Source organism: Camarhynchus parvulus, chromosome 7, assembly GCF_901933205.1.
Source record: "Camarhynchus parvulus chromosome 7, STF_HiC, whole genome shotgun sequence".
NCBI lineage: Eukaryota > Metazoa > Chordata > Aves > Passeriformes > Thraupidae > Camarhynchus > Camarhynchus parvulus.
Genome location: NC_044577.1, coordinates 20,880,789 through 20,905,785, shown reverse-complemented (window position 1 = coordinate 20,905,785; position 24,997 = coordinate 20,880,789). Strand labels below are relative to the sequence as shown.

At 34.6% G+C, this 24,997-nt stretch overlaps 1 protein-coding gene across 3 annotated transcripts in view; it reads right to left on the bottom strand.

The window, feature by feature from the left end:
* KCNH7 (potassium voltage-gated channel subfamily H member 7) overlaps window positions 1-24,997 on the bottom strand; it is a 206,896-nt gene that overhangs the window by 18,628 nt on the left and 163,271 nt on the right. For all 3 annotated transcript variants that reach the window (XM_030952660.1, XM_030952662.1, XM_030952663.1), the window contains 6 exons: window positions 22,612-23,037; window positions 17,693-18,092; window positions 17,022-17,221; window positions 6,755-7,007; window positions 3,798-4,003; window positions 1,180-1,279 (listed from right to left, as the gene is read on the bottom strand). In XM_030952660.1, coding sequence (XP_030808520.1) covers window positions 1,180-1,279; window positions 3,798-4,003; window positions 6,755-7,007; window positions 17,022-17,221; window positions 17,693-18,092; window positions 22,612-23,037 — 1,585 coding nt within the window. The remainder of the gene's footprint in view (window positions 1-1,179; window positions 1,280-3,797; window positions 4,004-6,754; window positions 7,008-17,021; window positions 17,222-17,692; window positions 18,093-22,611; window positions 23,038-24,997) is intronic.

Here is a 24,997-nt window from a genome sequence, read left to right as displayed (position 1 = left end):
AATTCTACAGCAGGCACAACATAAAAGATCACTTCCATCTTGTCTAGGTAGCAGCATATGTTTTCTCATAAGAAATGTGAAGGTTAGTCAGGCAAAGTATCTCTGTCAACAGATTCTTTGTGAAGAGCAGATTGAATATTTCATGGGGACATTTTCCTGACAGATTTGTTGTCGGTCTTGGCTTCCTGCCCTAAAGATACTTCTTTGATCGAACAGGGATGTCATTGTTCTGAATAGCCACACTCTGGATTAGAGTCTCTTCATTGAGCATTATACCTGCTATGGATATTTAAACTGTTCCCATTTATTATTAGCTACTCTGCTACTCTATAAATCGGTTGTGCTGCATTTAGGACTGAGGTTTAACTGTGGAGTGTGAAAGACAGGCATAACAGAAACAGTAATTTGTCAGACAAACCATTCAACCATAAAAGTGCAATGGTACTCAAGGAATTGTGTTTTTCCTACATAAAAAAGAAAATCCATGAGTATCAGTTTAGCTATCTTCATGACTGTTGCTGTCTGAGCAGATCTACTGTCTACAGATTCTGGTATTTAGCAGTACTTAATAGTGGTAAAAAGGTTTAATGTTTCACTGAATTTTCCTTCATTAGGTTTACTCCCAAAAGCTGCTAACGTAAATGCAAGCACATAAAGTATTACATAAACTTTTGCCAGGACAACCTTTTACACATTACCATATGGATCAAAATCAGACTATGGTGAATCTACGGTGTCCTGAAATATTTTAAATTTTAAATTTTCAAAATATTTCAATTCTAGGGAGAAACACCACCGAGCATCAAGTTCAACAAAGCACTTTGCTGAGGAGATAAAAGACTAGGTTGTCCGCACAGTTTAAAACATGGTGTCTCAGAAAATAGATATTAAGAGATAATTTACATATATATATGCATACCTCAAAGGCAATAAGATAGCTTAATGTTGGAACTGCTCTTCACAGACGGATGTGAAGTCATAGAAGTGTAAAACATATATCTTCTAGTTATACATAAGCATATAGGGGTTAATGCACAGAGAAGTTTTGCTGCCCAGCTGGATTCTCAAGGGCTGTTCCAGTAACAGCCAACATGGACCCTAATGTACCAAGCATTACCAAGTGAGATAGCAATGAATAATGAGGCAGTGCTGTCTCATGTAAGAAATGAAGTTAATTACCTTTCTCTATTTCACTTTGGAAGGACAATTTCCGTCTTCGTATTTTGCAGTTATCTCCATCCATATCATTGGTAGTTTGTGATCTTATTACAAGGTCAGACTTGATGAATGAAATATGAAACAAAATGACAGATTAGTTCCATCTAAAGAGGGCAGATTTGCAATAGGTGACTGACTGTTAATCATGTTCAAGTTTTAAAAAAGGCAATATTAAGGTCAGCCTGCATCAGCCTCTCCATCACCGGCTAATGAATAGAATTGCCCAAGGCTAACATGAAAAAAGTTTATGCAAATTGAGCAAAACCAACACTGTCGTCACCTAATAGCGAAATAAAATTATTCTGATAGTAAGTTTACATGGAAATACATGTGTTCATGCGTTATCAACTTCTCTGAACTTGCACAGATCTGGTCTATGTAACCTTAGACAAATTAATGAAAAAAATTAAATAACCTCTAACAGAGAATGTATACTATTTCAAGAAGTAAAGTGGTAATTGATTGCAATTATATTTATATTTAACTGATGGTAATGATTATAAAGGTTACAGTTTGCAATGATTATAAAGGTTATATTTTACAATAAATATAAGCCTGACAAGCATCAGGCACTTTGCCTCATTATTTTATCTTTCTAGACCCTCCCTTCCTCTTATCAGATTTAGATCATTGAGATACTTATTTCTGTACCAGAACACAATGTTGTTTTTTTCTATCCATCTTAAGAAGATTGCAGTGCTTTTTTTTTTTTCCCAGTATGTAAAATATGCATTTATTTAACTCTTGGTTTTTCTACTTTAAGAAATTTACAAATTAGCAAATATAACACCAGTTTTGCTCTTTGTGTTCATACCTATGGTATTGGCTTCAACCTACTTCCATTCCCTGTGCTAGTGAGGTTTACCATACCAGTCAAGTAAGCAGATTTGCATGTGGGAGAAGGGCAGAGGGGAGCTGGGAAGTGTTTACATCTTTCTCTATCCCTTCACTTTAAACCTGGTGAGTAATGTGCTTCCGTGGTGGCCCACTGGTGGCATAACTGCAGGAAGAAAAAGGTACTTTCATACAAACAAGAGGGCAGGGGCAGAACTTGAGGCAGAAGCACGTATTATTCTGATGACAAATTTAGATCTGAGTGGTGTTTTGAAAATCAGAATGCGCTCAATGTTTCTTTTGGGGGGGATGAATTTCTGGATTGCAATAGACAGTGGAAAGTAAGTGGAATTGTTGGAGAAAAACTGTGATTTTGCAAACTCAGAAGCATGGTTAAGTCTCTCCTGCCTTTCATGTCTCTGATCTAAGGAAAAAATAATGATAAAACATTGATGACAATGTAATTGCAAGAAATAATTTCTCAGACTTAAATCATTAATTTGAAATTATCCTCAAGAAATTTTTCAAATATATGGACATTCCATTTTAACTTAAATTTATCACTAGACCATACATTCATTGTGCTGTGTTTTACATATAATTAATAATTATGACTTTTTCAATGCACAAAAGGCATGACTGAAAAAAATAGTCGAAATGGTCTTTTAGTTTTGGAATGATATTTTATTAAAAAATGGTCATAATAGAAAGAAGTGACATTCCTTGTTAGTAGCTGTATTTGTTATAAATTTTTTAAAAATAAGGATCCACACCTGATTAGCAAAGATGTCCCTATGATTTGCAGCCCACAACTTAAGTGTTTTTTTCTCATTTTTTCTTAGAAGGCCTTTGAGGCCAAATTATGTTAGTTCCTTCACACTGAACCTCTGTTTTTCTTTGAGGAAGCAAAAAAATGGCATTATCTCAGAAATAATGAAATATAAGCCAGTCATTCTGTGGGCAGTCTAGTCTCTGCCTGGGGGCCAGAGCTGGGGTTCTTGCAATCTTCTGGGAAAGCCTTTAGCCTCAGCAGCACAAACTGGGCAAGAGAATTTCCCCACTCCCCCTTTGGCCAAACACCTTCTTTCTTTTCCAAGTCAGAGTAACCCTTTCAGTCTAAAATGGGGAAACATCGGTAATATTTTGACTTTTCCTGAAGATGTAATTTGTGCAAAAGGGGACACTTAGGACAGTCACTGTGGGAAAAAGAGACCAAGAAATGCCTGCAAATCCGAAGACTGTGTGAAAGTTGAAAAGTCCCTTGTAACTTTTTAGTCCCTTAGGAGGTAGAGTACATGCCAAGACAAGGGAATTAACAGTTCATATTTGAAAGGCAATTAAATATTTTCTATTGCTAGACACAGAAGGAATGTGGATAATCTGATTTATCCTTATTTTATGGATGTACAATTACATTTAGTGTCAAAAGTACCCCTTGTGGTGACCTAGGCTATAGTCATCTAATAAAACCATATTTTCCATGGCTTTAACAAAATCCCCCTGGTGAAGCCTTAATACTATTTAAATATAGAACCAAATCCCGTTAGATTAACATCATCTGAATAATTTCATAGACTTCTGCTGAGTTTAACTGACTTCAGTAGAAGCAATCAGGAGAGTATATTTTTTTAATATAGAATTTTAGCTCTTAATTTCGTTAGTTTTTCAAATGCTATTTTCAAGTATTGTTACTGTGGGACAGATTTGTCCCAATATTAAGAAAGAAAATCACTTATTATATGTACCTTTGCGGTTTCATCTCTCAGATTAAAAGTTAGCTCCAGATTGGTGAGGAAGAGATCAGAAAATTCAGGGTACATATCCAAAACTTCAAGTAGATCTTCTCTCTGGATCTTATGTAAGTCACAGTAAGTTAAAGCTCTCACATCTGCATTTGACTTTCCTGGTTTTGCATAAAGATGTACCATCTCTCCAAAAATATCATTTTTCCCTGCAGAAAGAAAATGAATCAGAGATTATTATTTTAAACATGAATAAGCCATTACATTGAATGATGTATTTATTTATGACAGAGGCATAGAATACTTGGTTTTAGATGAAGTGATACAGTCAGATTCCAATTGCACATATATAAAGAAAAAGAAGTATTATTAAGTATTAAAAGTGAAATTATTAAGATCAATGATAATACATGAGCATATAACTGGACTAAGTGAACGTTTCTTCACAACTTCTCTTCAGTTTCACCAAAACAACATGATTTGAGCAGGTTCCTTTTTCCTTTCTTCTAAAAGCATTATTTAGTAATTTCAATCATATTACGATGGCAAAGATGTAATTTCTATTGTCCAGTCCAGTACAGGACTTGTCTGGCCTGTAATATCATTTTGTTAAGAATTGCATGAAGGAACTGACTGTACTTGAAATATATTTTAGTAGAAAGTTACTTAGTTTTTATATTTTTTGGAGGGAATGCAAAGCTTCTAAGATGTAGGAGTTCTTTTGAACAAGCTCTTTAAACACATCTGCCTCTGTTTTGATACCATTACGATTCTACCAATCAGTGTTGACACATTTGCAATAGGTGTTAAGATTTTCATCTCTGTTTAATTGCTCATTTTTGCCAAACTGCACCTAAACTTCATCCATGCAAAGCAGTTTCAGCCATTAAAAAAGTGAAAATATGCTATAAACAAGGAGTTTCAGAGTTACCTGCAAAATGGGACTGGGGAGGTACTAAGAAGACACTTGTGGAAAAGAATAGTGATCACGGCAAGGGAGAAACAGAGACTGGTAAAAAAGAATACAGTGTTGATTTTTTGCTCTCTGTTAAACATTTGTGCCTTTCACATTGGGTTACTAAGAGCAGTTCTGGTTTTTCTATTTTCTAAAAAGGAAGTTGAAAACTGCAGCTAAAAAATGAAAAAGGTAATTTAAGGGCTGATTTATAGGGAGGATCTTGAACATGGGAAGATTAAGCGAAAATCTGATTATACTGCATCTATTCTATAGAGAGGAAAAATTACTTGGTATTCAATGCCTCTAGAATATAAGAAGGAAAGCATAGGAAGAACCAATGGAAAGAAATTGAAGCAAGAAAATTTTATACTGGAAATAAAGCACATATTTTTAACAATAAAGGTGATCAAATATGGAAATAAACTGGCATAAAAAATGATCTTATTTTCATGTCTTCATATCTTCAGAGCAAAACCTATTGTTTTTATTTCCTAAAACACAGTTCAGTAGATATAACAGATAGTCAAAAATATTAATTGTAACAGGAATCAGCGACAAACCGAGGGTTTGCCAATATACTCCTTCTGCCCTAGATGTTTATGAATTCAGAGGTCCCTATTCAAGGGATATAAAACCTTCTCTGCAATAAGAATATTAATAAGAATATTGTGGGTAGATATTAGTGGGAAGAGATACAGTGGCATGGCCCTGCAAATAGCTGTTTTTCTGCTACAGTGTGAGAGCACAGGGATCTCATGTGCCTGATATGAAAAACTTGTCCAGTCTGCATCTTTGGCCCAGGAAAAAACTGATGAATCCATATAATTGTCAATTTGTCTTGATTGCAAATGCAATAGAAATAGTACAGAAATGTAAATATTTTTGGTGTGAGAGATTAATTCCTTGCTGAACCACACTGCTCATAATCAGGGCAGGACTCTTACAGTTAAGTAAAAACCTCACAATGTTATACTTGCATGCTCCCTACTTTGTTTGTGCCTAAAGCTCGCCCAGCTGATGAGCTGCAACAGCAGGAGATGATAAATTATCTTGATAACACTATCTAAACCTTGGGAAGGATTGCTTTAGGCACACCTTTGTTCTGCTCACATATCCACCCTGCAAAGTATATACAGAATAATCAGTCAAAGTATAGCAACATACTGCCCCCAGCCCACATCTTGCTTCAGCTGCTTTGCTGAGTGTAAGTTCCTACAGTGGCCAATTAACAGAAAGAAAACATATGAATGATATTACAGCTGGTATATGCTTCTGTACATCAAAATCCTTACTCATCTACTCAATTATTTGCATTCTTATTATCTAATATAAAATTGGGGAAATCTGTAGTCATGTTACGTAAGGTTTTAGTTATTTTACTTTCCATATTGCTATAGCTAACCAGCTCTAGGTGAACTCCCAGCTGGACTGAGCCAACTTTTTTGGGAAAGAAAACAAGTAACTCCATCATGCTATACAAACAAGAATGTGTTAGTAAGACATATAGGGGAAACACTGGTGTCATTACTTCTAGATAAAATTAATCTGTTATTCTCTTTTCCTTTGTGCCTAGTGGGCAGAAACCGATATTTCTGAAACTCTCTAGAAGACATTTTGAATGCCCAGAGTAGATTGCTCCAGTTAGCAAAGAGAGGAGTCTACGTGTCTCAATACCTCCATCACTGTTTAAGAACAGAGTGGCCTTGACTTTTGATCTTGCAGCATAGTCAGAACTGGAATAATTAGATATCTGCTTGCCTTAACTTGCAGCTTGTCTTTTACCTAGGGATGAATGTGACTAAAGATAAATCTTTAGAAATCCAAGGGTCTGGGCTCTGGTGTTCGTGAATTAATGCAGTGATGTAGATTTTTCTTCTTAAATTATTTTTTTGCTTGATTAAAAAAGTTAGTAAATACTTACTAATTTCCTGTCCCAGGAGCAACAATAAATATTTTTTTGAAACTCTGACTCTTTTAATAGGCCTTGTAATAATGTACTTACCAAGAATGGCTACAACAATGTCACTCTTAAGGATTTCAATGGAGCCTCTTGACACAAAATAAAGAGCAGTGAGAACATCTCCACAGTGCACTAAAGTGTCTCCAGGAGGTGCGTGTGTTGTCTTAAATTTCATAGCCAAAGCTCGAAGACAGCCTTTACTGGCCCCCCGGAAAGCTTTGCAATTCTGAAGCAAATTTTGGTTGAGGTGCAGACAAATGTCAGCTTGTAAGCATTCTGGAAATCCCTTCAGGACCTGGAAAGACAAGCATAAAGATTTCATGCGAATGCTGTGGAAGTTCTTGATATAATTTTTGTTTTCTTCCTGGACAAAAAGAAAGAAGTGACCTACAAATAGACGTAAAAGGTGTAGGAGTATTAAAATTCAACAAATTCATAGTGTAAATCTATATTGCAAAGCTTTTACAATGTGAGTACTCCTATAAATACTAACCTATATAGTGGTTACAAAATATGCTATTAAGATTTATTTCATTACAAGAAATGGTCTCAGGGTACATGAATTACTATACTGCAGGAAAAGAACAAATAAGACAGTGAAAGGGGAGGTCTTGACCGAATTTTCTTTTACATTATATATTTCCATATATCTATTTTCTTCTTATCAATTCTCAAAGTACTACAGTTATTATATGAGAGGTTTTTGCTGAAACAATAATGATATTTGTAAAATGAGAGCTATCTAAAGAAGATCAGATATTTTTCAGTGAGGGCATTTTATTAGGATTTTCATGTTAAATAGAACCGGCTTGCAAGTGTAGGACTTTGATTTTTTTGGAAAGAAAGTAACATGACCTATTGAAACAACAATGTTGTGCAGATTTACATAGAGAGATGTTTTGCTCAGCAAACAACAGGGCTACTTGCTGTGGTCCTTGCTCATCTTTTACTCAGAACAATGGGAGTTTGCCTGCAGTAGAATCATGGGATTCCTCTTGGGTACCATGGCAACATGTTAATTTTGTTTAGAAGGAAAGGAGTTATTTACAACGTGGTCATTATCTGTGATCTTTTCTAAGTTCTCTAGGATAATGCACCTCTGATTGTTTAAGAATCTATAAACATTTCTGCTACTGACTTCATGGGAGTACTGTGAGTGACTCTGCATGCTGACACAGTATGACACACCACCTTTCTTTGTTATATCCTGTTACCTGCTGTCAGTGCTGTGGTTGGGTCATAGGCTTTCCCTAGGGACAGCTACAACTGCTGCATATTACTGAAGGCAAAATATGTCCTGATGCTACAAGTCTCATGAATATATGAACAGGATGTGTCTCTTTGTTATTAGATCAGTCTATTATTTCAACCTTGTTTATCTTCTGCGCTGTTTTTTAATAAACTTGTAAACATTTCTGCAGAGAAAATCCAAAAATCCATTCACTTGTTGCTATATTAATTTCTACTTCAGCACAAAAAAATCCTGTGTACTCACTCTCATTGAAGAAATTATTCATAACTCATATCCCTTGCTGGTGAAAATGAACACATTTCTGATATGAGGCTTCTGTCTGCACAAGCCAAGTTATGTTGTAAAAATGAGATATTAGAACCTTTAACAGTATTGAAATGTTTTTATGATTGCTAATGGAAATCAATGCTGTGAAATAACAAACAATGTTTTAACACACATATATAGAACAATTTTTTGAGCCTTATGGCATTACCATATGAAATCTATACATCAGCAGAAAAAGCCAGCATTCAACAACAGTAGGAAAATAAAATATCATAAATGAAAAGCTTCTGTGGCATCACTCTGTTTTCAGTATCTATCACATCACTAGAAATAGCTTAGTACCCAATTATGCTTTTTACTACAATGTAATTACATTGAAATAAAAAAGCTGTAGGTTGTAGGAACTTATTTGCTCAATGATACTGAAAAACTGAGAAACAAATATGTAAACCAGTGAAACAGGAGAAAAAGAATTGCATTTATTTTGAAATTGTTCTCTAGTCATGTGAGTGCAAAAGACCTATTTTGAATTCATTTGTTTGTTATGTATGTATCTGAATACAATTTAGAAGAGCTCAATTTTTTTATAGGATATGAAATAGGAAATGTATTTTGAATTCAGAAGTACTTACAAGAAAAGTGTGTTTGAATTGTTAGGAAGTCATGAGCAGTTAGATTACATTTAGAATAAATAGCTTTAATTTTTCACATCAGCTGTTTATATGATTTTCAAGGGATTGTATTTTACCATTAAGCAAAACCCATGCAGACAATGTGTGTTGGTTTATATTTCTGAAGATACTTTGGATATTCCCTTATAGAAACAATTATTTTTATAATTAATTTATATTTGTCATTTTTAGAAACTGTTCTAAAATCACTGTATATCAGTCGATAGTTATTTAAATGTCAATGACATCTGAAAGATACCAGCCTCTTTTCAAGCATCTGTGACTAAAAAGTCCCTGCTCCATGGAGCTTACACTCTAAAGTAGTTTTATACATCAGAGACAAAAAACTTCTACTCTTTAATACCACAGTTTTAAAATGCCTAAAAGGAAGACTAAATAACATTGGTTTCCAATGGAGATTATTCCATTAATACAAGCTTAGAAACTCAAGAAAGAAGCTGATTGGAAGATAAATTTGTTAAAACAATGGTAAAACCTACAGTACCAAAAAGAGCTTACCATATTGCACACATTGTGTGTGGTGAGGTGTTTAATCTACGTCCAGTAGGTGACATAATACAGAATTTGATGTTTCCTGATGAAGTTTTATGCTGTGCAGTACAGACAGTTTGCCAACCCAAACTCTCAAATATTTGTTACATTCATTCTCATATTCTGATTTCATGATTGAAATTCTATTGAAAATTATGTTATACAGTGAGAACCAACATCAACATCAAATTTGTACATGCTCTGCCTATTCTAAATATTAGAAAACCATCCATGCAATCTTCAAAATAAAAAATTGAAAATTATAAAATTAGAACTGCTGTTTAATAATATTATTATTAATGAAACCCCAAAACTAATAAATCATTTAAATACAGATTTGAGTTTCAATTGTTCTATTCTTTCCTAACATATTTCTATTGTTATACACAATATTTCCTCAGTTGTGATTCCACAGGGCCCTGGTGAGAAAAATCTTGGATTCTCACAGTTAGAATAATGTTTGGAATCAGAAGCCATGCATAATTCAAGAAATACACACAGATATTTTTAAAAAGACATGTAATAAGACATAAAATCAGCTTCAGCCCTCCCCCCTTGACAAAGAAAAAGTAAAGGAAAATCAGTTAAGATGCTGTGACCACAGGCTTCAGTTGTCTGTCATTGATAGTTATCAAGTCCAAGTTCAGTTATCTCTTCCTGTTTGGAATAAAACTTATTCCACATCACATAACGTTGATTTATCTACATGGCATGCTTACAGAGGAGGATAACGCCATCCAGAGAGATGTAAAACATTTTACATAGAATAAGTGATTGTTTGTGAGGACAGTAGGGACATGATTCATACTGCCTTGAAGAATGTGATCTTTTTATGAGGAGAGAGAGTCCAGCTTCATTAATTTCTTTTTTCAGGATGACAGCAAGATATCACACATTTATCAGGCACATTTGTGACAACAGATTTGGACATATCTTTGTGCCTTAATGTCAGGCAACAAGCAAGTGTTAGGGGCAAAGATAACCTTGGGGTTTTTTGAATAAATTATAAAATTCATGACAATTTTTAGATTTTTAATCTTCAGTTCTGGAACAGGTATTGATATATGACTCATGGAAAATATTTAGAAGTATTTAACCTGAAGCAAACTGGGATATTAGCTACAATAGTTTTCATTAAACATGGAAATACCACATCCTGTACCAACAAAACCGCAGAATGATTGAGGTTGGAAGTGATCTTGTTGGAAAGATCATCTGGTCCATCCTCCCTGCTCAAGGAGGTCTACCTAGAGCTGGTAGCCAGGTGATGCCAAGATGGTTTTCAAATACCTTCAAGGACAGAGATGCCACCACCTCTCTGGGCAACTTCTACCCGTGCTTACTTATCCTCACAGTAAAAATGTGTTGCCTGGTGTTTGGTCAAAGCCTCCAGTTTCAATGTGCGATCATTACCTCTGGTCCTGTCACTGGGTACCATTGAAATGAAACTTTTTCCACATTTTTTACACCCCTCCTTCAGGTATTTGCTCACATTGATGTGATCCTCTGTGAGCCTTCATTTCTCCATCTGGCTGAGCAGTCCCAGTTCTTTCAGCCTTTCCTAGTATGAGAGATTCTCCAGTGCTTGTTGCCTTACAATCAAAGATACTCTTTAATTCTGCATATAATCTTCTGTCACACATTTTCTCTGCTGAAATATAGGTGGGATCATTAAATAGCAAACAGCAGCTGAAGAGAGCACAAGAGTGCTCTTGTGTGTTATGCTGTGTTTGGGATATGCTGAAACTAGTGACTAAGACTTTCTTGTCCTAGAACCAGTCAGACTTGTTTATGAGTGGCAGGTGCCCAGCATATAGAGGGAAAGATAAAGGGATACTCCCAAGTTCCTCTGAGAATTTAAGATGGTAGAAAGAGTATTCTGGTCCTTCTCCACTTTGTCTGATTATTCCTGCCTTGTCATGATCTCTCCTCGTGAAATGGTTTGAGAAACTGATCCATACAAAAAATTAACACAGCAAAAAATTTGAGCAGCTGAAGGTACAAAGAGGCAAGAGTAAATTCACTTTGTGTCATGACCACACATACTTGGCATCTATTTGGTTCTCACCTTCATAAGAGAGATCTCAGGCTATGTTGACATTGGCATCACTAAATGCTGAATAAAGTTCTCAAAATATTTGAATAATAAAAGTTGAACTTTATATTAAAACTTTTTATTTTTATTAACCTTTTTTCTTTGTTCAGAAAGAATTAATAAAATTAATTAATATTAATTCATATATTTGGTGAAAAGACCTATGTATTTAATTTTTATCTTTTTGCCAGCCACCTAATTTTAAGGCTAACCTGATACTCTTCAGCTGCACAAATTGCACTGCTTAGATTTTGAATTAAGATTTCTGTCCTCCAGCAGCTGTTTCCTCTGATAGAGAATAGTGTGGGATTTAGTTCCATCACAAACATTTGACTCTTGTAATTGAATAACATCATCCAGGCTAAACATTTCTGCAATTCAGCAATTTTATTTCTAGAAAGAATTTAGAATTTACTATTCAATATTTCTGTGATAATGAATTACAGAAATTAATTATTTCTGTCTGTAGAAGGTTGAAACATTTCCAAGCATTTTCAGCATTTAGAAAAGAAAGAACAGGGTCACAGCTGGCAATAATACTGCTCCAGAAGCTCTTGGGCTCCACATAGAAGAAAGAATATTTCTGAAAAGTCGTCTTTGTACAGAATGATTTTTTTAAATGTTCAGTATGTTTCCTTTCAACAGTTGAGAGAGAGAAGCAATATGTGATAATGAGCTAATTCACCTTTCAATGAGATTGAAGCCTGACTATCTTATCAAGAATAGGACATTTTGTTTTCAGTCATCACCACAACAGAGAAGTGTGACATCTTTATGTTGGAATTAGTGAAGCTGCAGTGGACCATTCTTCTACAGTCCTATTACAGTTTCTGAGTACATCTGAAAAGTGATCTCTGTGATACGATACATTGATGAACAAGGCAGATGAAAAATTATTTCAGTTTCTTCAACTGCTGACTCCTTTACCTAGAGTAAAGTTCTAAGTCTGTAGAAGTTGAAGATTGATCAGATCTGGATATTTCAAAAAATATGATAGTTGAAAAATTAATTGCTCTTCTTCTGATATTTTAGATCACAAAATACAATGCTCTGAGCAACTGATAAAGGATCATTTAGAAATAGATGGACACCCTTGAAAATATTTTTTATGAGGTCTTATTTTCTACATTCTCTAATTCAATAGAGGCGATCACATTTTTAAAGTTTCCTCTTTTAGAAAATGAAAGAACAGGTTTATGGCTAATCATAAGGTACTTTGTGGCTGGTTTATATGTTGTGATTTCTGTTCTAACATATAGGCAAATAGTAATGCCAAGTTCCAACATGATTACATATTCTCTCATTTTAAGAATTTACTGCTAGTTTTTGTTCCATAGACATCTAATTGGCACTAGTCTTTTGATGATACAAAGAATTTCTCCTTGCTGTTTTTGAAATTCAGATTTACTTCTCTAATCCTCTGCTTCAAATATATTAGTGGCACTGGTTCTATTGCTAAAACTGGTTTGTTGTAAGAAGTGATCACAGTGGGAGGAAAAGCAAGAATGAAAAAATGGAGTGATGTAAACCAGGTGTCAATGGCCAATTTCTTACAAAAGAAGCCTGTTCAAGGCAAGGGTGAACCTGGCCTTTATTTGCTACTATAGAATTACTGGTTCAAGATAGGTCTGCGTTCTACTGTACTTGTATGATCACAGTAGCCAAGACAGTTATCACAACAGTAAAATGAACCAATTGCTTGGATGCTTGCAGGAGAAAACATACATTCATTCATAAAAATTCTAACTTGCTCTCCCCTTTCATGCTATTGGACAAAACCCACACCAAAAAGACATCTGTCCCACACCCAAAATTTTAATTAATGTTTACACTGGGCTAAACACTTTTCAGCTTGTCCCACTTAGTTACTTCTTCAAACTCTTTTCAAATATAAAATAAACCAATAAAGCTATTCAGATGCACAGAAGGTCCATGGAAAGAAAGGACGGGACGGGATTGTAAAAAATACATGCATAACTTAAAAAAATATCTCAAACACTAAATAACTAATCTTTTTAGGGTAAGCATCATAGGCATGCCATTATCAGTGCTGGACTGATAACATAGGAATGAAAGAGGAAAAAGTAGGCAAAAAGAATTTAGAAAAACTTGAACAGGACTGTTAAAATTATTACAAGAATCTTTGGAACTGGTGACATCTTTCATGAAACAACATGCAATGTAAACTATTTTTTTGTAATTTGACTTTGCCGGTGTATATCACAGGGACATGATTTAAATTATGCTTATTCTATAGACTCAAGATTTTTTATCCAGATTAAAATAAATCCCAAATCCTGTTTATCCAGTCCATGCATAATTATGTGAAACTGTTTTTAACCAAAATACTTTATGTAATGAAATAGAATCAAAAATATGTAGAAATGGAGCAGAAGGGAGCAAATGAACAAATAAACAAGGTCTCAGCATATTTCACTTGCAGGTCTTTAAAACTAATTTTAAGTTTAACAATTTCAAGTAAGCATACAGTTCTGGTTTGCAATCTAAGATGTAGAATTTTGTTTAGAAAATCAAGTTTAGTGTTAGTGCACAATTACTTCTGAGATTAAAAAGGGTTTCTGTTTAATCTCTTTTTTTATATTTTGTTTTCTACTTTACCTGGATTCTTAAATATATTACTAAGGATAATTTAAAACATCTTTTGAAATATATTCTCCATGTTATTATATATATATATATATATATATATATATATATATATATATATATATATATATATATATATATATGAGTATGTGTGTGTATATGTTGCATGTACATATATATATATATATATATATATACACAATGTAAATTATTATGCACTTCATATTTCAAAGGAGAAAGAGGACTACTTTTTGATTTTTTTTCAGCTTTCAGTCATGAAATGAAGAAAAAAGATATTAGATGAAATTCTGCCTTCAGAATTCACAAAAAACTCCAAGTAGACATGGGCAGGAGTCAAACACATTTGTTTGAGGACAATATTAGTCCTTTACTCCGTAAATGCAAAATTTCATGCAAAATTAAGTAAAAAACACATGCAAGTCCAACTCATATGCACATGGCTAATAGCCAAGAAAACTTCATTGGCGCGTGTGTTAACATGCATATATGGTGTAAAACAAGAGCATTCACACAAAGGAAAATGCAGAATGATCAGCAGCATGACAACTTTGTCAGTGACATTCCTACAGAGCAACTATCTGATGCAAACCAATATGCACATGACCTTTTTTGGGCAGAGAAGCATGACTTGAGTTGTGGGGTAAAACAGTGATTAATAAACATGGTTAGATTAACATTTTTTAATGTCTAATTTGTAGTAACCATTTTGCCCCACATCTGATTCTGCTTGGATTATTTCCCTTTGCTATCTACCCCTTCATCATGCAAAAAGTTACAATTAAAATTAGAAAGCACTGAACAAGCTCTAAACCCAACAGATAACATGGATATTCTTCACACTTTATACTGGAATTAAATTTGATATAAATACCTCCTGCTCTTACCAGTGGGTGGTGTTATTCCATGTATTTAGGTGTGAAGCAGACAGGAAAGAGATAAATCTTTCATAAGTACAATGTAAATCACACAATTCTTATATTTTCCTTGTACTAAATGTAATACATTCAAACTCTTAAAGGAAATAAGGTGATTGACATAAAACTTGAGGGATAGAACTGTGAACAGAATAAGGAATAAAATACAATGAAACAAGATAGTAAACTTGAGAGTTTTTCCACACTTTATTAAAAACAAATCCTCCATACTGCCTCACAATCATATTGCAGAATATGGGCTATTTAATCCATTTAATTGTTATTTCACATTCATGACAAATCCAAGACTAATTTCCGTACACCAGTTTCCAAATTATGCAACTTTTCATGTGACAACACCCAGTTATAGCTACTATTTCATGCGAACCAAGGGGTTTTAGTACATCCATTAGTGGTAATGAATTACTTAAGGCATATATGATTTTGTAATATCTTCAGAAATAATTCAGTGAGCTGCTTTAGGCTTAGGTTGAACACACCTGCAGCTTAATGGCCTGATCCTGCAAAGTGCTGAGTACCCCACAATTCCATTGCCATCAGAAGGAATTAGGGCTATTCAGTGCCACACAGAATGAAGTTACTGATGCTGCTTTCCACTGCAGTAATCCCCAGCAGAGGTTTATACAATTGTCCTTGTCCTGCCCTGGACATATTATTCCTCTGGAGGGGACACATGGAAGTGGCAGGTGAAGACAAATATATTAATTTTCTATTTTATTTTTAAGATCTGCTTTACTTAATGGTAACCATAGAGTCAAATTATCAGTGATTCACCTTTATAAAAGATTTTAATCGAGACCATTTTTTTCTGTTTGCTGCATAAAAATGTTGTACTCTGACAGTCATTCAGAAATGTAGTTATAGATATCACATGAAAGCTGTTTGAACGTATGTCAAAATTTTGGAAGTTGATTTCTAGTTAAATTGTTACAAAAGTGTACAGATTTTCTTGTTCTTGACAGCTTTCTGGAGAGTTCTGCAGTTTCTAATCTGCAGCTCTAAATACCTCTGGAAAGCATCCCTACAGAGACAGATTCACAGGTCCTTAAGATGTACAATGCCCTCAGTGTCTTCAAACTGATGTTGACTTTTCAGAAAAAATCTTTCTATCTCCAGAAAATAAGTGAGAGATACAGATGCTTACTTTTGCTCACTAGCAGATTGTTATTCCTTTTTAGCTAGCCATGTATTTATAGAAAGAGAGATTACAGGGGCTTTTTTTATCAAAACCAGAAAAAATGAGTGTTATTCCTTGTCAGAAATGAGTTTCTGTGGACGGCTAAATGGTTAGTAGTACTGTGTTGATTTTCTGTGCAGAATCAGATGGTTGTGAATGCAAGCGAATTATTCAGACTATCGTGTGATTCAAATATGTCTCTTTGAAAAGAGCAGCTACATCTGCCTGCTCCTCTCTTCAACCCATTCCCAATATACCTGGTCTAGATTACATGGAAAGATTTGGAAAAAAAATCTCCACAGGTTTTATAGAACAGTGGCTCTGTAGACATCAACAGAACACAGGTTCTCTTGTTTGATACTGGAAGTGGAAAATCAGGGTGAAGAACAAACAAAATTCTGGAACACCTCTATCTGAAAGAAGAAACCTATATATTTTTTTTCTCTGTTTAAGCTTACAGAGTTGCCTACAGTTCTCAAGTTTTCCTGTACACAATGAGAATTCAGATTACTGATGTACCTGGCAATAACCTAGGCAGTGAAATGTTTGTATGCCAAACACGTAGTGGCTTGATTGTAAACAACTGAGGTATATATGCACCTTCTTAAGCTTGTACTTTTACAGCTTATAAAAATACTAGAAAATACTAAAGACTTAAAGTGTCTTTCTAATTTCTCATGCATTTATCTATTGCTCACTCAGCATCTCTGCCTGAAAAACAGAAGAACATACCATGTTCATGTCAATGCCATTGGTGTATGTCCATGCATGCTGGAAGTATTCCTCCAGTCGCTGCCGCAGAGGGTTTGGGATCTGGTGAAAGCGGATGAACTCCTTCACTCGCAGCATCTGCATGTGGTACCGTGCAGTTCCCGAGTAGAGTCTTTGGATTATCGCAGATACGTTTCCAAAAATGCTAGCGTACATTAATGCTGGATTAAAGAGAAACAAAACTTACTTAAGTCATATCATTGGGCTTTGCAGATGAGTACGGCCAAGCGAAAGTTAAGAACAAAGGGAAGAGTTAAAAAGGTATGCATACATTTATGGGTTCAGTTTTAAATAGAAAAATAAAATATAATTATGATTATACAAATATGATGTGATATCATTTCCTCAATCCACTCCAAACTCACCTTCTTACCTTATACAGGATTTGCTTACAGACACTGATATACAACACAGATATTCTGACAGTTTGGATAACAGATTTTGAGTAGTCAAGCAATTGATTACTTCCTGACACTGAATGAGTCACAACATATTTTTGCATACAACATTCCTTTCCCTAGGAACTTGCCCTTCCGGCTGCATGCTTATAATCTTATTAGTTTAGAATGTTAAGCCATTTGCTCAAACACAGAGAGAAAAAAAAGATTAAAATCCATGATAAAATTACTTACAGCCAATCAACATGACACAGATGGAAAAGATTTTCTCTGAGTTGGTGTTTGGAGACACATTTCCAAATCCTACACTTGTCAGACTGCTGAAGGTAAAATAAAGTGCTGTAACATATTTGTCCTTGATAGATGGTCCAGAGCTTGCATCACTCTTATTGTAATGCTTTCCTAGTTGTTCTCCTAAAGAATCCAACCAACCAATCTTGTGAGCCAAGTAAGGTCTTTCTACATTTCCAATGGCATACCAAATGCAAGCAAGCCAGTGTGCAATAAGTGCAAATATGCACATGAGGAGCATCAGAACTGCAGCACCATATTCAGAGTATCTGTCCAGTTTCCGTGCTACCCTCACCAAACGCAGCAGTCTAGCTGTCTTCAGAAGGCCTATTAACGTAGTTGTCTGTAAAAATAAGATAGGAATTAATTTTCTCTATTAGCAAGTGTATTCTCATGAGTAGTAAGCATGAATAAACCACTACAAATTCCATTTTTTTGGGGAATCAACACAAAGAGTAGAAGAACCCATTTCAATGTAAATTTATTTTCATTTTCTTTAAGCTATCAATTTAATTATAAAACAAGGGAAAAAATATGAAATGTACATTTAAAATCAAGATATATTGAAGTTGTCATTATGTGCTAAATACCCTTTCACGTTGAATATTTTACTTGATCTGGACTCTTGAGTTGACAATAACAGATTTAATGATCCAACAGATTAATGATTTTTTAACATGATAAAGTGTGTATGTTATTGGAACTACTCATAATTATATGACTGTACACACAGGTAATAAGTATCCTTGAAGAAAGCTGTGTGACTGTATTTGATCCTGACTTAGAAACTCCTTGCAATGCCCTGACACACTTATTCTAGAAAAGAGAAGTAATAGGGCAGAAGTGTCTCAAAGATTATATCTACAAGATTCCTCCTGTTCGTAATGATAAAAGCATTCATACAGGTGAAAGAAGATAAAGCACTGTGAACAGAAGATCATGGAAAACTTCCTCCAGATTAAGCTTTTTGCATCTTGTAGGCGTAGTGGCAAAAGTCAGTAATAAAAGTATTATACCATTATAAAAGTAAATTGGAGAATTTTAAAGAAGGAATGTATTTCAAGATTTTTAGTGCAAACATGTGCTATTATCCATTGCAGCCTCTTTGAGGTTTTGACCTTTTGAAAGGGATCTAGAGGTGATTAATATAAGTTTTCAAATTTCAATTAGTTAATAATTTTCATACTTGTTAATTCCTTGTAGAAGGAATGGACAGCATTGTTAAGAGGAACAGCTTGATTAAAAAAAATCCTCAGCTACCTTTTTTCCTTGCATTAAGTCTGAACATATATTAAAATATTCAGTAAATGCCAAGAGTGCATACATTTTAATGTTTTGCTTGTTTGTTTGTTTATTTGGTTTGGGTTTTTGTTTTAACATGCACGTGTATTACATGACACTTAACAGGAAAAGTTTTCCAAGCCTCACAAACCACTCTGACAGTAGTATGCATAACATCAAAGTGTTTTTTGCAACAAGACTAGTTTTCATGTTTTATTAAATCCTTGCATTTACCATGTTTCTGAGTACAACCCCAAAGCTCTTGGAACAAAACAAGTCTTTCTTGGCTGCATTTCTCAGGGGACAACTCAATGAATTGTGCGTATTTTCTGAGTAAATGAGCAAGAGGATAATGTATGGTAACATTCCTTAGTTCAGTTTAATACCCCAAATAATAACTTTACATAAAGAAGGTTAGTGACCTCAATAGTCTGAAAGACCACCCTTCAAAATGTTATGCCTAGGTGGAGATTCAGAAACATGTAAATATTGTGATTAGGTTATTTTTTCTTTGTAGGTAGATCAGGTTTATATATTTATGATTCCTTAAGAAAAGCTAAGATTTGTTTTTAGTGGGGTGTTTGAAACATTCTATTACAGATGTAATCATATCTCTACATCACGCAAGAGACCACATATTCTTACAGTGCCTCTTAAGTAGATCAGATGGTAGATTGTTAATCTACAATATGTCATCACTGTTCCACCACATTCTTAAGATAAAACTTGCTAATAATATTCATACTCAGTGTCAATCCTATACTTAGATACATCAGTTTAAGCTCTGGAGTATGTGGAAGGTATATAACATAAGAAAACTTCATCTCTTCAAGAGTAAAAACAGCATGAATGAGACTAGATATGCTCCAAGCATCAAAAAACTCATCCTCAGTTTCAATTTTCTTTAATACAGTGAAAAGGCTTTAACGCTAAAACAGAGAGGTGAAAAGCATGGTCCACAAGTTTTGATGTACCTTACATGCTGTCCACTTCTCAGCATAGATGTCGCCTTCACATAGTAACAGTACATCTCCATGTGTCACTTGGCCAGGGACAGAAGTTCTTAGTTTCAGAACTATGTCTCATGGAATGTAATTTTGTTGGTGGGCTGGAATACTTTGATCAGCACGATGCCCAAGGAGGCAGGGTGCCTACTCTGTCAGTCACCTTACTCCATCTGGTGCCAGCCATCAATATCTGCAAATAGCAACCTGATAGATGCTGCTCTCTTTTCTGGATTGCTTGCTTCTCTGTTTCCATCATACCTATCTGCTGGACTACAAGTTCAAGAGTGTTTGGATAATCACATCAGATTTTTTTTTCTTTTCTCTTCTTTCCTCTCCATCTACTCATTATTTTTATCTTCCCAAATATCAGAAAGCCACCTAACTTTCACAACACGCACACAAAAAAGAAAGGATTATTTACTACCAATGATCATCATCATTTTGAGTCTCATTAAGCAGAAAAAAATTAAAATTACATTATTTCCCTGTTTTAGAAATTGGAAAGTTAACGGTCTGACTCTGTTGCTTTCTTATGGTTGAAAAGTATGGCTCAAATAGAAGCATTTGGATAGTGCTGTATGTGGTATTCAGATTATTGTCTCCTGCCCTTTCAAGACTCCACTTGATATCAAGGTGTTTTAAAACTGTATGAGCACACATGGAGCTCTCTTTAGAGCTTATGTTGTTTAATAAAAAGACTATTCAATACAATTTTTCACTGGGGATCTTCTTTGAAGAATCTCTAGATAACAAAAAAGAGCTATTTTACAAAAAAGATAGCTTTCATAAGACTGAAAAAATCTATTAAATGAAAAATGCTCCATTCTGTCAGTTTTACATTTGCCTTTTCTTGAAAAACTATTGTAAAGGGATCATTGGTGAAATATTATAGTTAGCAGTGTAGGAAGAAAAACTGCAGTAAGTAGCAGCTTAAAAAAGTGATTGACATATTCAATACCATGAATGAGAGACAGAAGCTATGATGGCATGGTGAATGGAACATAATCTATATAGCATCATTTCTGCTTAGATAAACAAAGCCATTTTTTCCAGCTAGAGAAACTGGTCAATTACTAGATTTTGAGGGAATAAAGAATCAATTTACTTATATCTGCAATAGTGAAAAAGTCATTACATGGTCCAACAATTTCTGTTTCAACTTCCACATTTTTATATTTGTCTACTCATCTGCAAGAATGCACTTGTTTGTTACTGTAATCTGTAATGTTATTTTATGTTAAAGTTATCCTTTAGCATGACTTTAGCACCTGGCACTTTACTCTTAGAACACCTGTACCAGGGGAGATGGGGAACAATGATGTTCAGGGGCACTCCTTCAATGAACTTTGGAATTGATCCCTGTTGAAATAATTTATGTTCCTCACTTCTAATGATTGAAAATAATTTTTTGGCAATGACAAGTGATCAATGATCAGAAAGAAATGCAGACCATGCCTGGAGGGCAATGTTGTAGTCTGAGTTAGAAGTAATGCCATTATGAAAATGTTGGTCTTTCATGTATCTGTGCTTTCAAAATCACAGAAAAAGTTATCAGCAGAAAGATGGACACCTGGCACATATAATGAATGCAAAAGGTGATCAAATTTTCTCTTAAATCTCTGGGCTTTTTAATCACCTACTGAATAAAGAAGTTCTCTTCTGGTAAGAGAACTATTAATATGTTCCCCCTGTCCTTTATATTACTCTTGGTCTTCTTATAGCTTTCCTTAGTAACATTTATTTTTAGTGCAAGGTTTTATCTCATGTTTCACTAGACTCCTCATTTATGCTTTGCTCAGTTTGCTGCTTTTAAAAAAATTCTGCATTCTGTGCATCACAGAAAAGTCAAACCCAATTGTCTACTTTTCAGAGAAAATATTATGATTTTATCCCTTCTTAAATTATATAAAATTGTTTGGATGAACTGGGTCAGGAATCCAGAATATAGCATATATTTTATATACCTTTAGGCCAGTTTTGGATGCATATATTGAACAGGTTTTTACTCTGTTGGGTAGATAGATCTTACCTGTCAAGGTAATATTTTTTTTCTTCTTTTGATAGTCCATATTCTTGATAAAATTGACAACAGCCAAATCGCTTTGATAACTAGTATAGTTTATGCTACAACTAATCTGTTTTCTGCTAAGTAAACATCTGACCTAAACATTTTGAGCAGAGAAAAATTATTTTAATGATGCAATGCCAACACAGCACTTACATGCATCGTAGGCAGTTTTTAAAAAGCAAGTGACAGATCAAAGCAGCAGTTCTTACAAAAAAACATTTGACCAAGTCCTTCATACACAATATATTTATTGTTTCTAAAGACAGTATCAAATATGGTATAACTGAAAAATACTAGCTGAATCATCCAATGTTTTCTCTTCTCAATGAAAGCTAATATTGTGCCTTATTCTACAAAGGAAGATTTAATTTTAGTTTAACTTCAAAAGATGGGATGGAAATACTAAGCGTCTGATAAATGACAAGCAAAAAATACTTTAGGATGCACAGAATACTATCTTGAAGTAATAAATTAAGATTTAAGATTTCATATTCATTTAAGCTTACCTCTTCAGAGCCAGAGCCAAAAATCAGCAGGTCAAAAGGTATTGCAGCAACCATGTCAATTAGGAACCAGCCTTTGAAGTAGTGAATTGCTATTTTTGCTGGATCACTTACCACTTCTTCATTCTGGTTTACATATGTTGTTCTGAAGTTTATTAGAATGTCAATGATAAACATAATATCCACAATTAAGTCTACAACATTCAGCGGGCTGCAGGAATATCCACACTCTCTCCTCTTCCGATCCTCACTGTCATTCAGAAGGAAGGCAGCAGAGTAAGGGGTGAATATGGCAGTGTATATGACCAGCAACAAAATGAGCCAGTCCCAGACAGCTTTGAAAGGACTGTAGTGCAATATAGTAAACTTGTTGATGCGAGGTGTCTGCAGTTTATATTCTGGTAGAACATCAGCCCCTAAGGATAGAACCTAGAATAAGAAATATCCACATCAATAATCAGACAGTGTATCTACTCCAACTTCCAGTAAACATAGCAAATATGGGACAAAAAGTACTTCATTGTAGTTTAGAGAATTAAACTTCAATTATTTACTGTTTTGGCAAACTAGATTTCTGTGAAATTCATGGTGTCTGCCAGGTCCAATAAATTCATTGACAATTTTGCACAGTCAGTTGATTCTTGTCCCCTGTAGCAAACATTAAGAAGCATATCTTATATCCATAAAATCTGCATTATTAGGCATGTCATGAAATTCATTTATCCACCACATGATAACCTTGCCAGCCTTCTCAGGGCCAGTGAATGACTTTTCTTGCAGTGATGTGTTTTTCTCCCAAAGCAAACCTATTATCATTGGCTTTCATTCCCCACAAAAGAGTTTACACTCATTAGAAAGTGTACACAACCAAAAATGAAAAAAAATTAGTGTCCTTGACATCTATCTATACTTTGAGTTTTGTGATGTTAGTAACCTTCATGCACAGACAAATTACACTGAGGCTATAGCTCAGTTCTAGTTCAGCTAAAGGTATGACAAAGGATACCACAGGACTATTGCCTTTTCCTCCACTTCTACTTTTGTCAATGCCTAAAGCTTATTATTCTTTTAAAAGTATGGATTTGTTATCTGCTGGTGTTATCTAAGTTGGATTTCAATTTTATTTGGAAGGATTATTTGTAAGCACTGTTTAATTTGCTGGCTCTGGAAGCTGAAATGTTTGCTTTGTTGCAAAGAGCAAGCATTGTGTGAGCACCAGATAAAACAAATTTCCTTTGGCTGCTCTTTCAGTCTGACTGAATTCTGACATGAAGGAACAAAACCTTTAAGGATCAAAAGGTAAATTATATTTTGTCTTTATTCAGTGTTTGGGATTGTCAGCAATGATGCTAATTATTGCCTTCTGTGCTGCAAATGATCTCCAAATCCTATGGGACTCAGAACACCATTTCATTTTACACAGGCCGGTGAACAAACATCAGATGGTGACAACCTTCAGTTATTACTCATTTGGGCAATATTCATTGTTCATGAAACCTTATACCCCCTTTCCACCAATTACTTCTGCTTAGTCCTTATTCTCCTGCTATTTAAAAACAATTCTATTTAAAAAATAGGTTACTTCAAAAGCTATTAAAATGAATAATTCTACTCAAATGAAAAGGTGATTGGAAGGGGATATACCTTTTCAGTGATATTGCCTGTTTTTATTTGCTTTCTTTTTACAGTTAGTATTCTGGGACCTGAGAATTCAGCTTGTTCAAGACTGAGGGAATCCATGCTCCTTAAACGTAATATTAGAAAATTCTAAGGGTCAGCACAGTCTTTTCTGTTTAAAATTCCAACAGAAATAGTTGTACAAATCTTAGATCCTATCCTTAGTAATATAAGTGACACTAATCTTACCCAGTCAAATTCTACTCTGAAAATATTGTGAGAACATGAAGGTTAATAACCACTCTTCTTTGAACTTGAAGAAAGAAGTGATTAAGTCATCCAAAAGAATATGTACTAGCTTCAAGCAGCCGCCAGGCACTGGACTGAGCACTCTGCTGAGGTATAGGCTGTTCATCAATTTTTTGTATTGTAACTTGCACTTAACTAATGGTGCTGGCTACTTTATTTATGCATTGAACACATTAGCTGACAGCAAGCTGAAGCATTGCTCAGTCTCTTAAGAAGTCTTAATATTTTTAGTCCCCCACCTGATGAGTTGACAAGGTTTTCTTAGCATTTGAGAACAGTGAGTATATGTGCCAAGTGAACTGCTATTTATAAAATTTCTATCACTGTTCCACTGGATTTTCAGACAATGAAGAAAATGGATTAGGCAACAAGGACAATAAAGCTTACTTCACATGTTTCTTTCTGTTGCTTGGAAATTCCAGACACTCTGCTTCATTTCAGAGCAATGCAGAATGTAAATTGG